The following is a 17,483-nucleotide window of genomic DNA, read 5'->3' on the forward strand; positions in this document are numbered from 1 at the left end:
TTAAGTCTTAATTTTATATTTAAGTCTTAATCCATCTTGAGTTAACTTTTGTGAATGGTGTAAGACAAGGGTCCAATTCATTCTTTGCATATGGGTATCCAGTTTCCGTAGCACCATTTATCGAAGAGATTATCCTTTTCCCATGTGTCTTCTCGGCTCCCTTGTCAAATAGTTGACTCTGTATGCATTGGTTTATTTCTAGGCTTTCAGTTCTGTCCCACTGATCTATGTGTCTGTTTTTATGCCATGCTACTTTGAATGCTGTAGCTTTGTTAAAAGGTTTGAATCTGAAAGTGCGATGCCTCCATCTTTGTTCTTTCTTAAGATTGCTTTGGCTATTAGTGGTCTTTTGTGGATCCATACAAAGTTTAGGATTGTTTTTTTCTATTTCTGTGAAAAATGTCATTTGAATTTTTATAGGGATCTATATGGATGGCTTTGGATAGTATGGACATTTAAACAATATTAATTCTCTATGTACATGAAGTATCTTTCCATTTATTTGTTTCTTCAGTTTATTTCATCAGTATCTTATTATTTTCAGTGTAAGATCTCTTTCTCCTCCTTGGTTAAATTTATTCCTACATATTTTTATTTTTTTTGATGCTATTATAAATGTGATTAAAAAATCAACATCTTTATAGAACTTTTATCCCTGAGATTAGATGCTAGGAAAATTAATGGCTCCAACTAGCAAATATGGTAAAATTGAATTTCACAGATGAAACAAATCAATTTCAACCTAATTAGATGAGCAAATTAAAGAAGAACTAATAATTGAAATAATATGTGAGTCTCCAGGCAAATCTAAAGAATTCTAGATACCTTCTGAAATTCTGTGCTAAAATGTATTGCTAGAGATATTTTTAAAATTGTTAATAATGTGAAATCAAGATTGTAAAATGGGTTTCTATTGGCTGCAAGGCCAAAATTACATTTCAAAGACTGTTACAACTTTTTGGATGGCTGTTACTCTCCTAAAACATGTTTTATCATAATGGCTTATATTACTTGCTTATTCCTGTTTTATTATGAAGTCGGTTATGGTACTACCACTAATAACTAATAGAATTATTTTTGTTCATACATAAACTACAGTAGATATTGTAGATATTGTAACATCTATGGAACTCCATTCAGGTATATATGAGAGTGTGACCCCTTTGCACAAGACTGTGAAGTTAGAGTGATTTCACTGGGAAGTAAAAACTGCACATTACAAGTCAGTGAATGTTGATCATTTGCATTGTATTATATATTTCTAATTGTGCAAATGCCTAAGTCATGCAATAATCTTTTTAACTGAAGTATAGTAGACATAAAATATTATTACTAGTGTCAGATATACAACATAGTGGATTGACAATTCTCTGTAGTTCTCAGTGCTCACAATGGTAGGTATAGTCATCTGTCATAATACAACATTATTATGATATTATTGACTATATTCCCTCTGCTGTACTTTTCATCCCGGTGACTTACTTATTTTATAACCAAAAGTTTGTGCCTCTTAATCTCTTTCACCTCTTTTGCCCATCCGACCACCCCTCCTCTCTGGCAACCATCAGTTCTCTGTGAGTCTGTTTCCAGTTTTTTTGTTTGTTTGATTTGGTTTTTAGATTCCACATATAAGTGAAACGATACAGTATTTGTCTTTGTCTGTTTTATACCACTTAGTATAATGCCTTCTAGGTCCGTCTATGTTGTTTCAAATGGCAAGAGCTCACCCCCCCAATTAATTAATTAATTTAATTATTTTTGGTGTTCAAGATTCATTGTTTATGCACCACACCCAATGCTAAGAGTCATTTTTAATGGCTGAGTAATATTCCATTGTATAGATATACCAATCTTCTTTATCCATTCATCTATCAGTGGACACTTAGGTTGTTTCCATATCTGTATCTTGGCTACTGTAGGTAATGTTGCAGTAAACATAGGGGTACATATATCCTTTCAAATTAGTATTTTTGTTTTCATTCTTTAATACCCAGAACTGGAATTACTGGATTGTATAGTATTTCTATTTTTAATTTTTTGAGGATGCAGTGATTTTTAAGTTTCTAATTATATTCATGATTTACTATATTTTACAGTGTTTATTTGAATAGCTTTGTTTCTAAGTAATTGAACAGGTGTTAATGTGGTTCAGTTTTTAATTCCATATAGGAGCCAAGACTGAAATATGTTTTGCTTTTCTAATTCATGTTAAGTTTCAGTTATGTTCTCAGTTACAGTTATGACTTGTCCCACTCACTTCAGTATAATCTCACTGTCTTGCGAATGCCCCTGGAGATGTTAAAGTCAGAAACAACCCAGCCTCGCCAGGAGAGTTTCGACATCTTTGAAGATGAAGGATTAATTACACAGGGTGGAAGTGGTAGGTGATTTTCAGTATATCTAATATAGGTTAATACGGCATTTGTGAAATGGCACCTCATTAAATTAACTCACATTTCCTTCATATTTCTCTGGCCCTTATTCCTCCGGGTCCTTATATGAGGTTTTGGATATATAAACTTGACCAGTTCATTTTTATAGAGATCATTAATCACAATGTGATTTTCATTTGTGGGCCAGCCGGAAAATTGTATGCTAACCTTCCCTAGCAAACATGCCTGTATTTTTAATGGAATACATTTACGTCTAGACTTATGGTGAAGTTTGAATGGAGAATTGTTTTTTTTCCAATATTGGAAAATACACACCACCACCTTACTTTCCTTCATAGAGAGGTTTGGAAAAAATTCACCATGGAGTAGGAAACTGAGGTGTAGAGATTAAGATCTCATGGCCAATGTGCCAAGGAACCAAGGCAGCGGGTCAGAGGTTGTTCTTATTTTGATTGGTCCCAGCTTGACCCAGGTGTCCCTTATAGGCCTTGTTTCTTCAGGACCACTGTAGGGTCAGTGCAGGACCACGTGTGGGCATCAATCATCCTGGAGATCCTAAATGAACCAGTCACACGGTGCCTTTATCCCTAGATTTTTGGTTTGGTCTAGAACTTTAAAGCCAGGGCCATTACTAAAGTGAATGTGGTGAAGGAATCATTTCAGACTTAGAGCAGTTTAGCTGAAATGCATATACTTTGGAAACATAGTAAGTCAATAATGTCTTGGGCACCTTGCCCTGTGCAACCTGAATAATAGTGATGCAAATGTAGGTGCAGAGTAGGTCTGTAATCTAAAGTTCTAGCAGTATCTTTAGAATCTAAAGTTCTAAAGTGTCCTTGCAGGACACTCAGAAAGAGCCTCTTAGCATTTTGTGCTCGCTTAGCATTTTGCCAAAGGTAACCATTCGCTCTAAGACTTAGAGTGTTACTTAAACTGGATGCCATTTGTAGCATTGCCCTTAATCTACTAGATTGAGTATAGCTTGTGCTAAGGCCAAACTCAGTGCAACGTCCTTACCTCAGAACATCAAGATCACTTAAATTTGCCCTGGTTTAGACTCCCAAATTGTAACATATACTACTAGAGACAGGTGGAGGTCAAAATAATGTGTGCCTGAATATTTACTTGCATCATGTCTTCTAAATATCCCACTTAGGAATAGAAAAGCTAAAAGTATTTCTAAATTTGCACTGTATGGCATCCCAAATCTGAACTTGAATATTTGTTTTGGAATCTAAAAGCCACTTAATTTTTTACTATCTTTGGAGCAATTCTACATGACAGATATGAATAACAGTGTGTATTAGGTTTTTATAGCTGCTATAACAAATTACCACAAACTAAGGGACTTAAACCTATACGAATTTACTGTTAGAGAAGTCAGAAGTCAAAATAGGTCTCAGTGGACTAAAATTAGGCTGTTGGCAGGGCTGTGTTCCTTTTTTGAGACTATGCAGACATTTTCTTGCCATTCTATTTTCTAGAGACTGCCCACATTCTCTGGCTTGGGGCCCCTTTTATCTTCAAAGTCAGCAGTGGCCAGTCGAGGCTTTTCCTGCATTACATCACTCTGACTCTTAGATTCCTGTTTTCCTCTTTCGCTTATAAATAATGACCCTGTGATTACAATGGGCCCACCTGGATAATTCAAAATACTCTCCCGATCTCAAGGTCATCTGAGTTAACAGCATTAATTCCATCTGCAAATTTATTCTTCCTTGCCATGTAACATAAGGTAGTCACATCCTCTGGTGATTAGGACATAACATCTTCTGGGGGACACTGTCCTTCTACCACATAGGGGGAAACTGATAGGAAACAGAGAGTGAGGGCAGAAGATACAGGGGTCGGTAGAAAAGGAAAATAATACATCTGTTAAAAAGTCTGTACCATGTCAGGCAGTGTATTAGTCACTTTGCATGTATTATTTAATCTGAACATATCTCTGAAGTGAATAGTAGTATCATTTTACAATTCAGAAAATTGAGGTTCAGAGATGTTAAGTAACTAGCCAGAACTCATGAAGACTGGTAAGTGGCAAAGACAAGGACTCTAGTTCTTGTGTGTACTATTCGTGCTCTGTGTAAAGCATTGAAAGGGCAGAGGAGGTTCAATTTTTATGACTCAAACCAAGTGTATTTGTCACAGTATATAAACACTCTTAACATACTATGTTTTGAGAAGAAGAACAGCCTGCTATCCAGAACTGTTAGTCTTTTTTTTTTTTTAAGATTTACTTATTTATGAGAGAGAGAATGAATGGGCATAAGCAGGGGGAGGGGCGGAGCAAGAGGAAGAGAATTCCTTAAGCAGACTCCCCACTGAGCTCAGAGCCTGGCCCAGGGCTTGCTCTCAGGACTCTGTGATCATGCCTGAGCTGAAATCAAGAGTTGGACACACAACTGACTGAGCCACCGCAGCATCCCACTGTTACAGTCTTTTAAGCCATCATCAAAAACATACTTAGTTCTCATTTTGCCCTTTATATGTTTTGTAAAACTCATTGATGTTTAATAAGTATATCTGGATATGCTAAAATCATGTTTGATGAAATTAATTTCTTCGTATAGAAAAGGCCTGATAGGGTAATAACTCCCACTTACAGAAGTATCAGTAAGGCACCAGGCATGTTCGAAGCAATTTTTGTGCATTATCTTCATTACGGTCTTCACAACAACCATGTGATACAGGTACAGATGTATGAAATGGACACTGCGGTAGCAGATAGCACTCTTGGTCCCACCTGCGACCCTGCTGATGAGAGGCAGGGCCAGGGTTTGGACCCAGGCGCTCGGCACCCCCAGAGCAGCGCTCCCAGCCGCTGCCTGATGCTCTCTCTCGGCCTTGGTCGTGTATTTGTCCGTGTGTCCTTCATTTCCCTCTTGTTTACTTTTCTCTTAGGTTAAAAACTCCCACAAATCGGAAAAATATGTTTATTCTTTTACTTTGTGCAGAATCAGCACAGTGTTCTGGGTGATGATATAAATTATAGCCACTGAAAATAACAATGCTCTTAATCAGACATTTTATTTTGAAGTTAAAAACAAAAACTTTAGAACTTAAAGAGGAGTATAGACCATTTCCTTATATTTCTGGTACCGACTTCTATTTTTCAGGTGTATTTGGGATCTCTAGTGAGCCTTATATGAAGTACGTGTGGAACGGTGAACTTCTGGATATAATTAAAAATGCTGTGCATCGTGACTGGCTGTTGTATATTATTCATGGGTTCTGTGGGCAGTCAAGTATCCTTTCTTTAAAAAAAAGTTAAGGTATATATTATTAAACTTAAGCTGTGTCAATCTGTAGAAGACTGTACACGAATTATAAGATTATTCATTACCATTCTCTACACCCAGCAGGAAAACTTACTGATGATATCAGGAATACAGACCATTTAAACAGATCTCTTATATACACAGAGAGATAAACAATAGAGAAATGCTGTGTGCTTAGGAAGTAATAGAGGCCATAAGTATCATTCATTTCTGAGAGGAGGAGCAGAATCACTGACAGGTGGGGAGGACAGGGCAGGCTCCTAGGAAAAGTCAGGCTTGGCCTGAGCTCCAAGCAAAAGTCAGACCTGAGCAGGAAGCAAGCAGCAAGCTCCGAGGTGGGGAAAGCACGATGAGTGTAGGGGTAGAAAAGTTCATGGGAGTCTTCTCCTGCCTTAGGGTGTAAAATCCTTGGGAAGTACAACCTAGTGGGTAGTGGGGTAGCTAGTCACCAGATTGCATTGGTGGTCAGACTAAGTAAGCATTCTGGGTTTGGTGCCTGAACTTTTGAAAAGCTTTTTCAAGAGGGTAGTGTAGAGGGGAGTACTTAGGAGGGTTAAGTTGACAGTTATTTTCAAGTTGGATTAAATAAAATGAGACCAGAACAGGGTACATGAGTTAGGAAGAGTTTGCTGTGGTTCGGGCATAATGTAAGAAAGGCCTGGATTGGAAAGGGACGTAAGAGATTTAGTAGATGCAGGTTGAACCTTAGGTTAAGCTGATTTTGAGTTCAATTTTATAAATACTTTTGTTCCCTTTTACTTAACTTGTCACTATGGTTGAAACCTTTCCAGAAAGTGCTGTTATGCTACGAGTAGTATTTCGTTTTTTCCTGTCCCTTTTAGAGATCGCGTAAGGACATTTGTACACCTAGCTTGTTTTCCAGTTGACGTTCTTTCTTGTGTCTTAGGTTTTTTAAGACCTATGGTGAAAATTTTAAAGGAGTGGTTGTTTTGAGATCATTAAATGAGTAAATTTGATCATGCATATTTTGCACTAGGACTTTTGGGAGGAGTGGGATCAAGGGGTATAGCTAGAGAGATCAGTCCTAAAGAGCACCTATGGCGCCTTCTTTACGGCACATGAGGGAGAAAAGAGGCTAGATGCTGACACAAAGGAAGTTTAAAATGAGGATGAGTAAGATTTATGCCCCGAACTTGCAAGTCAGGCTCATTAATTTATAATAATTTCCAAGCAGTGAGTATTAGTATCTGCTTGGTTTGTTCACTGAATAATGAGATTTAGCCCTGAATTACCTTTTCTGTTGCCAAAAGTGAAATGTATCTGGAAAGAACACAAAGTTTTCACCACCAAGGACACCAAAAAGAATGTGTTACAGTTTCTAAAGGTATTTTCCAAGAGGCAGTTCTAAACTGTTTTGTATCCTCAAGAGCTAACTCAGGGCCAAACCTGTATTAAGCACAGTAAATGTTTGTGTTTTTAAAAATAGCGAATAGCACCATGGATTATAATTTTAAAGCTCATTAGCTTAGGTGATGAAACTAGTTTCCTAGTTATCAAGCATTTAATGAATTGTGGAAGTCTTTACGATGGTAAAAGAAATTGCTGTATAGTCAGCATTTACTGTAGGACAGGCACTGGTTTACACGCGTTACCTAACCTAGTCCCCCCAACCACCTCATAAAGTTAGTTACTTTACTAGTACTTACACCATTTTACAGAAGATGAAACTGAGGCTCAGAAAACTAAATAAAGTGACATAATCAATAAGCTGTGTATCGGTTCAGTAATTCAGTGTTTAGTTTTTGTAGTTAGGTGACACATTTGGGGAACTTTTACAGTATTACACATACTCCATTCCGTACATATGATGTATTGCTTCCTATTTAACCCCCTGTTAAGCGGCATTGCTCTCTTTGAGTGGTGTATGATCTCTGAAGACCAAAGAAGGATTAATTGTACTTGTTTACATCCTTTAGTTGGCAATAAGGAGAGACCAGGCCTTCCCTTGGCCACGAACCTGACACCTTTTTACTGTTTCATCTGAAATGCATGGAAACCACTCCTTAGGGTGGCCTGTTTTTGCTTTAATACCTGCCTCATTTGGAAGAACAGTTAGACCCAACGCTGTTCCATTCTTGGGTGGAACTTTTGGGTGTTCTTTAACCTTCTGGTCAAGCTATATTTAAATGCATATTTAAGGTCTAATGATTCTCTTGGTGGGGTGTGGCAGTTTGGTGTGAATGCTCAAATAACTTTAACTTGATTTCTAAGAGCTGTTGATCTATGGACGACCCGTCTACGTGACTCTAATAGCTAGAAGATCCAGTAAGTTTGCGGGGACCCGCTTTCTCAAGAGGGGCGCCAACTGTGAGGTAAGATGCAGAAGCAGCGGCACTGCTGACGTCTTAACCTTTCACATCAGCCTTGCTGACGGAGGTAGCCAAGTGGAATTCTAGAAAGTGGCATTTCTTAGTTTGGGATGTGATCAAGAGAATAATTAATGCTCCAGGGTGTCTGACACTTGTGAGGAATGTGACTAGTATACAGAGGTTCTGAAAAATCAGCTATCTTAGAGCGACTTGTGCATTGCCCTGGGGAGTTATGACATGTCTCATGTTTTGGAGGCTGAGCCATTTCTGTAAGATATGAAAAAACATAGTGCATATTTAGTGTAGCGACTAAAATAGCAAAGTGTCTCCATTGGAGGAGTACGGGGAGGGGAGCCCTCAGTGGAAACGCATCTTTGATGAAAAGACAAAGTAGAGCGAGGCATGGAAACCCCATCCCCCCTACTGCCACCTCTACTTTAGTTTGGCTCCCGGCAGGGTCTTAGTCTGCTCGGCTCTGGAAAATAGCCATGACAGGAGTCCTATCCTTCCATCAGTCATGTCCTCTCCTCCAAGTGTTTCATCTCTATTTGCAGTAGACAGCTTGAGTCTTACCCAGATGTGAGATCGAGTGGACAGATTGAGTGAGACATTGGGCTTTAATCCTGGGTTAAAATAGCACCATTGTTCTTAAAATTGTATCAACAATGAAAATAGTTAAGACTGGTGCGCTGAGAAAAATCACAATTTTGCTATGTTACTTATTTTTGAACATTTTACGGATAATTAAGCAGACATATTATTAATGCCTCTGAAATTATTCTTTGTCCTATCCGTCTGTACTTTTATAAGCCAAGCTAACTCTAGACCTTTTTTTCCCTTCTGTCCATCAGGCATTATTTGAATCTCACTCTATTGTCCTTTCCTTCCTCCCTGGCCTTCAGAATTGAAGTTTTATATTCTGCTAGTCTTCCTAACCTCCTGTATAATTTCATGTAATTGTTTTCCTTTTCTCTCCCTCTCTGCCATTTATATCACTCAGGCTGTTCTCTGTCTGCTACTTGTATTATTAGCTATTTAATTTGATTTTTTCCTAGTCTATTCTGGGCTATTTTTAATTGCCTTCCTTTGTTGCATTTTAATGGTTTTCCTTTCCTAATGTGCACATTGAATATTGATCAACATTTACCTCTTTTAAAGTGTTCTAAGAAAGGGAATTATAATTTCATTGTATACTTGGAAATTTTTTTCCATTAAAAAATTCTAAGAACATAAAATATCTTTAAATGCCACCTTTCTTTTCAGGGCGATGTTGCAAATGAAGTGGAGACGGAACAAATACTCTGTGATGCTTCTGTGATGTCTTTTACTGCAGGAAGTTACTCTTCTTATGTCCAAGTTAGAGGATCCGTTCCTTTATACTGGTCTCAGGACATTTCAACTATGATGCCTAAACCACCTATTACATGTGCGTGGATCAGTCCTTTTTTTTTTTTATATTTTAAAATTTTATTATTTACTTATTTATGTATTTATTTTTTGGAGCAGTCTTTTTTTTTTTTTTGCAGATGCATTTGCATTCATACATTTACTATATTTTGTCAGTGACCATATTTACATGAATATAGTATTAAGTGTAGATCTTAGTTTTTTTTGTTTGTTTTTTAAAGATTTTATTTATTTATTTGACAGAGAGAGAGATCACAAGTAGGCAGAGAGGCAGGCAGAGAGAGGGGGAAGCAGGCTCCCCGCTGAGCAGAGAGCCCAATGCAGGGCTCAATCCCAGGATCCTGAGATCATGACCCGAGCCAAAGGCAGAGGCTTAACCTGCTGAGCCACATAGGCACCCCTAGACCTTAGTTTAATTCACCATAAATCCAGAAAAGAACTAAATTGATGCTTGCAGATTTCAGCCACTGATTAAAATATCAATTCCACTATATTTACTACCATTTCACAGTAGAGCATAAGGTATAACCAATTCTTTCAAGAATTCTATAATGTTTTGTGTTAGGTTTAAAGAGAGCTTCAGGTTTTTTAAAATTTAATTTAATTTAATTTTTTTTTGAATTTTTTTTACCGTGTTCCAAAATTCTATTTAATAGAAGAGTTACTATTAAAAAGATTGCTCCAGAATAAGTAAGTAAGTAAATAAATAAATAATAAAAACTCTTTTTTACCCATACTTTGAGATGATGTAGTATTAGAGAAATCCATGAATTCTTAGATCCTAACAAAGTTTTAGTACTGGAAAGTAGATAATTTAGAAGAAGGACTTTTGTTATTTTATTTCGTAACATAATTTTTCTTTAATTTTGGCTGCTAGTAAATTCTATTTTACTTCAGAAATGTGAGAATCAGTCAAATTCAGTAAATATGTGACAAATGAGTATCTGATAAGCTCAAGAGGAACTTGGGAAGTAAAACGACTAGATTAGTTGAATTGCATTTCTTTGAACGTTAAAAAAGAAAACAAAACCTTATACTTCTCTTATTCTTGCTTTATGATTTTCATTCTGGTATTTATTCATCCTTTTTATCCCCCTTAGTGGATCAGGCAGATCCATTTGCACACGTGGCTGCCCTTCACTTTGACCAGATGCTTCAAAGGTTTGGCTCCCCCATCATCATCTTGAATTTAGTGAAGGTATGATGTGTCCGTCTGTTTAGTTATGAAATGGAGGAATATTTTTCCTCAGCCCAAAGGGGTTTACAAGCTTGCTTTACCTCTCCCCAGAGGAGAGGTTTCTAGATTTTCCGTGTTGTGACAGAGCACTGTGTCTGACCATCTAAGCCACTGTCCATTGGCCTAGGTTCTGTGTGGCCTCTTCCCTAGGGAGAAGCAGCAGTATGTTTCCAAGGGAAGAAAGCAATGCTGTCAATCTTCTGATTTCCTTGGGTGAACTGGTGATGAGTGAAGTTCTGCCTTAGTTTCCAAGACAGCCTGGAGAAGGAAGCATGGAGATCACAGAGCCACAGCCTAGCCTTGATATAACCCATTCCCTTGAAAATCAGAGATCTCTTAGGAAGGTTACATGCGGTAATAAGATCTGAAGGTGGAGTCAGAAACTGGGGTGGTTTAAGAACAAGGTGGACAAAGTGGTGGCCTGGCCTTGCAGTTCTGTGCTTCTTTGTGAGAGTACACTGTCTGGTCAGTAGATCTCATGGACGTGAGTAGGCCCTTGGGTCAACAGCCTAGAATGGAGACAAGGAAACCAGATAAAAATTGTTTCCGAATCTGTTGCCACCATGTGCATTGAAGAGATTTATGCTGCCAAGAAAACCCTGAACACAAGGTTATTGTTACGTTACGGTTGTAGCAGTGGCCAACAACTTAATAGTGTGAGATTATTCTAAGAGATTGGTTAATAAATGTAAACAAAAAACAAGGAATCCTATGTCCGTTTAGTTCATTATTTAACAAGTCTTCTCAAAGGTTTCCTTTGTGCCATGGCAGTCATAGAAACAACTCATGCCTTCATAGAGCTGACAGTCTAACGGAGGAGATGGTGAAGTAATGCCGAAGTACCAACACATGAGAGCTTATAATGGGAGAGAAGTTTCTGAGGAGGTGATGAGGCCATGCAGACTGAAGGAAGAGGCATTAACTAGGCCAAGAAGAGAGAAAATAGTATTCAGTTCAGAATTGCAGGTTCCGAGGCCCTGGGTCAGGAGAGGGGACATGGTGCGTTTGGGGAAGGAAACGCCATGTATGGTGGGGTCCTGACGACGAGGGCCAGAGAGATGATGAGGGCACTGTTGTGGGATGAGGCTGAGGAGAGAGCTCTGGCCGGACCCTGCAGAGCCTTGTAGGGTGTGTCGATGAGTCTGGTCTTTATCTTTAGAGTTTAATGGGAAACCGCTGAAGGTTTTGCATGAGTGAGTAAGAGGATTGTGATCAGACTTACATTTTAAAAAGACTATGCTGACCTCAAGAGAACATGTGGATAGGCACAAGGTTAAAGAATGCTGGAAGACCCCATAGGAGGCTATTCTAATTGTCCAGGGAGGGAGTGGCCCTGGCTTAAACTGGGGTGGTATGGTAGAGATGGACAGAAGCATGCGGAGGGCAGAGACTGGGCGATGGGCTGGCTGTGACAGGAGGGAGAGGGAGAGGTCCGGCTTGACTCCCAGGTTGCTGGTGACTTCAGGTGGCTGGATGGTGATGCCATTCACCGAAACAGGGAACACTGACTTTGCTTCGCATTTTACAAAGTCCTTATGCTGCTGTTAAAAGCTATGGCTAAATGGAGATTCAGTCTATGATGCTTGAAATAATTCTGCATTAAATACATAGATTCAAAAAATAATATCCGATACATGGGGTTGTAAAGTGTTCTTGCCCAGGTTTCTCAAATGTGCATTTATTTTTTAATCTTTAAAGTCTAGTCGGCGGACTTAGAAATTGTACTTGTTTATCATTCCATTGTCAAAAAAATCCTGGCAATAACTGGATATTAACTAGAAAATAGTGTAGAGATTAAGTTACTGTTTTGCGGAATGGAAAGAAAAGGTTTTTGTTGTTATTGTCTTTGTCATTAGTTATTTTATTCATAGGACAAAAGAAGGTGTTTATTCAGTTCAGTCGGAAAAAGTATTAACTTGTGATTAGCGTCCAAGAACGCATTTGTGTGTGTGGAATGATACTGAGGGATCTTCACTTTTTTTTTCCACCTCCATATGAAGTCACTAAAGTGAAATACTTCCCTTGATTTCTTTTCTCTCTTACCGTGTGCTGTGAATATCCCCACCCCCCACTTCCCTTGTTATGGAAGTTTGAGGCGCTGGTTGACATTTCGCCACAATCCCCACCTGTGCCTTCAGTGCTATTACTGGGGAATCAATAGAAAGTCAACCTGTAGTCAGGCATAACTATTTGGAGGTTTTTAGTCTGAGGACCCTGGATGGTCACTGGAGGAGTCTCTGAACCCTTGAGATGATATGCAAAACCGCTTGTGTGTGTGATGTTTTCATTTGGTTGTAGCAGGGGTCTGTGCCCCAAAGGAGGTTGGCTTACTAACGCTAGCCCCCGACAGTCAGATGGGGCACAGAGCAAATTCCTCAGAGATGACCGATGGTTGATTGGATAACCTGTTCTCCCCATCTCATGAAATGTCAGATTTGATCAAATTTCAAAAAGGTTTTGTTTCCTTTAGTTGATATGAAGGGCTTTTGAGAAAAATTCCAGATATTTAATTCTCTCAGATATAAAAAGCTAACTACATGTTCGTTCTAAACTGATTTAACGCTTCTTAATCAATACTTTTCTAATTCCTCCCATTTGGTTTACTCAGCTGTGCAAAATAGATACCCTTTTTGTTTCCACAGCGGTTAGCTAATTAAATTCATGACAACTGATAGCTAATCACCATGATTGAAAACAGCGGAGACCCATTTTGATGCCAGCCGTAGTGCCTCCACACCATGTCAGTGTTACTATCACTGAATTGTTTTTCCTTGTCCCTAAGTGAAGTCCTGAACAGGATAACAATAAAAGGAGTTAGTTTTGATGAATAGTCCCCATGTGGCAGATGCTCTGAGAAGAGATGATCATGTTTTATCACTTTTAAGCCTCACATTTTTGCTGTGAGGGAGATACTGTTGTTGCCTCATTTTATAGATGAAGAAATAGAGGCCTAGGAAAGTTGAGAGCTTTGCCAAAGGCTGCGTGGCTAGCAGGCCGCAGCCTGAGAGCTCTCGAATGAGAAGCGTGTGATATGTAATGGGGTATACAGCAGGCAGGGAGGCAGAAGGTAAGATTCTCGTGAACACCTCTTAACCTCATTCAACCACAGTGTAAAAGGGGGAGAGGGGGAAGGGCCTGCCTTGGCTACTTCACAAGGGATTTTGTGAGAGTCCAATTTAAGAACGCCTATAGGCTGTCAAAGCACTCTCAGCCAGTTGAGGGATTATCTGTACAGACCCAGTTGATTTTGGTGACCCTTAGCTGGCTGAAGTTGGGGGTTTCTTTCTTCTGGTCCTTGGGGAGTTGTGCTCTGCTACAGTGGGGTGTGGAGTATGTAGACCAGCCCCAGGAAGGTGAACTGGGATTCTCAGGGCTCCAGGAAGTTACTAAAAAGAAATGTTATCTCCTGGAATTTTTGAAGCTAATTATCTGTTGATTTTAATTCAACAAAGCATTTATTTCTCTGCATTTATATTATTTTTATTTTAAGTTTTGTTTCATATATTTAAGACTTTGGCTTCTTGTCTTAGCTGAAAAGTAAAACTGTTAAAAGACTCTTCCTCTGATTTGAGGTAATTAGAAACCCCAAAATGTTTAATTTTTGATAAAGGAACGAGAGAAAAGAAAGCACGAGAGAATTCTGAGTGAAGAGCTTGTAGCCGCTGTGACGTACCTCAACCAGTTTTTGCCTCCTGAACACATGATTATTTATATCCCTTGGGATATGGCCAAGTACACCAAAAGGTGAGTAGATATTCATATGTTTGGTTCTGGCATTATCCTTTTCTTGTGATGTAAAATTGCAGGAAACTGATCTCTGTGGTAAAGTTAATGTGGGCAGCTGGGTGGCTCAGTGGGTTAAGCATCTGCCTTCAGCTCATCATCTTCTCAGGGTCCTGGGATCAAGCCCCACATCAGGCTTCCTGCTCAGCAGGAACTCTGCTTCTCCCTCTCTCCCTGCCACTCCCTTCTGCTCATGCTCTCTCTTGCTAGCTTGCTTGCTCTTGAAAATAAATAAGATGTTAAAAAAAAAATAAAGTGAATGTTTTCTTTTAATTTCCTTTATGAATCTGTTTGAGGGGCTGTTTTCTACTGATGTATAATTTGAGTGCTTCAATTAATTGACCAGACTCTGTTTTCTGTTTTTTTTGGGTTTTTTTTTTTTTGCCCATGACTTATATCACTTGGACATTCTCTTTGAAGTAGCTGGTCACTTCAGGACATCCCTGTTCCACGACTTTTCCCTCACAGGCATTGGCTTCACTTTTCCATGTTTCATCCTGTCCTCCTGTTTAATCACTTTCTCAGACGCCGCTTTCAGACGATCTCACCTGTGGATAAACCTGCAGTAACTCCTGAATGTTGGTAGTAAATCCAGACTCCTTAGTGTAGTGTTAAACCCCATCGCCTGGTTGGTTCCAGAATGTAATAACTTTTTCTTTGTTCTGGGGCCAGTCTGTTCCTGAAAACTGAAACTGTGTGCTCAGCTCCCAGTGTGGCTGCCGGGGTCCCATTCCAGAGCCTCTGTCCCTGTTGTTCGCGCCCCCCAACCCTCCGGGGTACTTCCCCACCCCTCCTTTACCTGTCAAGAGCTGACTCAAAACATATCATCCCTGGGACCTCCTTTCTTCAACCTCGCCTTCTCCTTTTACTCATGTCCCAGGCATCATAGGTTTATTTTGAGGCCTCGTTCGTATTTTTAATGTTACTGGCTTGTTTTGTACTGTAACTCATTGTGCTTTTTTCCGAATCATTTTGTGTAGTTAGATACCCATGCCCACCTCACACACACATATGCACACATTTTCCTCGCCTCTAAGCCTGATCACAGGTGGGCACCATTTGTATTTATTTTCCAGGGTTTTCTTCCTCTGCCACCTCCACTGTATATCACACACGCCTCACAGTCATCCTGTGAATGCATATTGACTTGACTGCTGGGACTCTTAAGTAGTGAAAGGCTTTGGGAAAAGCTCTCCAGGGGATGTAATGTGCCAAGATTAAGGCTTGCCAAGAGCTGATGCGGCCCTTCATGTCTCTTTGCACCAAATCCTGTTCGTTACTGAGTACACATTATACGATAGAAACTAATTATTACAGTGTTCCTGTTGGATACAAACCAGAGATTTTAAAAATTAAATCCATGGATATCATTACTATTGACTCTATTTGCTTCAGATATAAAGGGTAAATATATATTAAACAGATTCTTCTCACTTTTCTCGTTCTTCCTCCTGTCATCAGCAAGCTGTGTAATGTCCTTGATCGACTTAACGTGATTGCGGAGAGCGTGGTGAAGAAAACGGGTTTCTTTGTAAACCGTCCCGATTCTTACTGTAGCATCTTGCGGCCAGATGAAAAGTATGTATGGTATTTAAAAACTGAAATCAAACATTTTGCTCTCATGGATAACTGTTCTAAATATGAGCAGTTTGTACTACTTGAAAGATGGATGAATTTATTGGGACAGACAGGACATTCAGGTGATTGTGGAATGAACATTCACTGTGGGCACAGGACTTCCTCTGGTCATGTATCTTGAGATGGAGGCTGAGGAGTCTTTATCTTTTACTTCATGGAACAAACATTATATAAAATATTTCTGTAAAGTGAAGTTTTCTGCAGTGAATCCTATTTTTCAGCATTAAATAGGAGCAGGAATTTTTTTTCCATCGACTGAATACTAACATTTTAATGAAAATAATGTTTATCATTGTATTACAGTTATTTTCTCACAGATCTTTCATTATTACTACTTTGTGAGTTTCTTCAGATCAAGGATCATGTTTTATTTATCTTTTTAGGATCTGATATTATATATCCCCAGCATTTTATTTTCAACTACGAAGTTAACTATAATGGTTAAAAAAACAAAAGCAAAAAATCCTACCAACTGTATAGTGTGTGTGTCTTCAGAAGTCCTCCTTTTGTAGAGCTGAGATCAATGAGGTAGAAACCAGAGATACAGTAGAACTCATCAATGAAACTAGAAGCTGTTTTTTTTGTTATAATTTGAATTTTAGGGTACTTGTGACAGTGGTCCACAAGACCATTCCCAGGCTCAGGGATCCACTAGGAAAACTCAAAGCACTCAGCATATTCTCATACTCATGGCTGTGATTTATTAAGGTCAAAGGATACAAAGCAAAATTAGCACAGGGAAAAGGCATGTGTGGCAAAGTCCAGAGGAAATAGGTAAAGCTTTCTGAGAGTCCTCTCCTAATGGAGTCCCACACAACATGCTTAATTCCCCCAGGAGCTTGTTGTCACAGAATGGGTGAAACATTGCCAACCAGAGGAGATGATGAGATACTCAGTGCCAGGGTTTTTCACTGGAGTCTGGTCCCCTAGGCAGCATTTGCTTGGCACATACCAAATTTCCTGACTTCCAGAAGGAACGAGGATGTTCAGCAAAACTATATTGTTTCAACAGACAGTTTAGGAACAGTGAACCACTCTCGTCCATCTGGGAACGGTGGGAACTCAAGTTCCCAGATGTCAGCCAAGGGCCAACCATATAAGCAGGCCTTTCTGAGAATAGCGGTCAGGCCTGTTGTGTGAACTATCTTCTGAACTGAACCTTCTTTAAAATAATGAAGATATTTCAAGAACTTAAAATATTTTAAATCATTAAAATGCTTTAAACCATTAAAATAAAATCTCAATATCATTATATATTGCTTAGAACGTATTCCCAGGCATTCCTTAGCACATGGAGAAAATAAGTAGGAAGGACAATAATAAGGATTTCTGCAAAAACAACCAAAGGAATGCAGCAAAGCTCCACGAAGAAATGCTGGAGGAGGGAGAGAGTCTGACTGTTGAGGGGAGAAGGATA

General features: G+C 39.0%; 1 protein-coding gene across 1 annotated transcript in view; it reads left to right on the top strand.

The window, feature by feature from the left end:
- The window catches only part of FIG4 (FIG4 phosphoinositide 5-phosphatase), a 122,087-nt gene that overhangs the window by 31,784 nt on the left and 72,820 nt on the right, over positions 1 to 17,483 (top strand). The window contains exons 6-12 of the mRNA XM_059401193.1: positions 2,232 to 2,380; positions 5,510 to 5,638; positions 7,904 to 8,004; positions 9,265 to 9,427; positions 10,509 to 10,606; positions 14,256 to 14,389; positions 15,890 to 16,006. Coding sequence (XP_059257176.1) covers positions 2,232 to 2,380; positions 5,510 to 5,638; positions 7,904 to 8,004; positions 9,265 to 9,427; positions 10,509 to 10,606; positions 14,256 to 14,389; positions 15,890 to 16,006 — 891 coding nt within the window. The remainder of the gene's footprint in view (positions 1 to 2,231; positions 2,381 to 5,509; positions 5,639 to 7,903; positions 8,005 to 9,264; positions 9,428 to 10,508; positions 10,607 to 14,255; positions 14,390 to 15,889; positions 16,007 to 17,483) is intronic.

Source organism: Mustela nigripes, chromosome 5 (genome assembly GCF_022355385.1).
Source record: "Mustela nigripes isolate SB6536 chromosome 5, MUSNIG.SB6536, whole genome shotgun sequence".
Lineage (NCBI taxonomy): Eukaryota > Metazoa > Chordata > Mammalia > Carnivora > Mustelidae > Mustela > Mustela nigripes.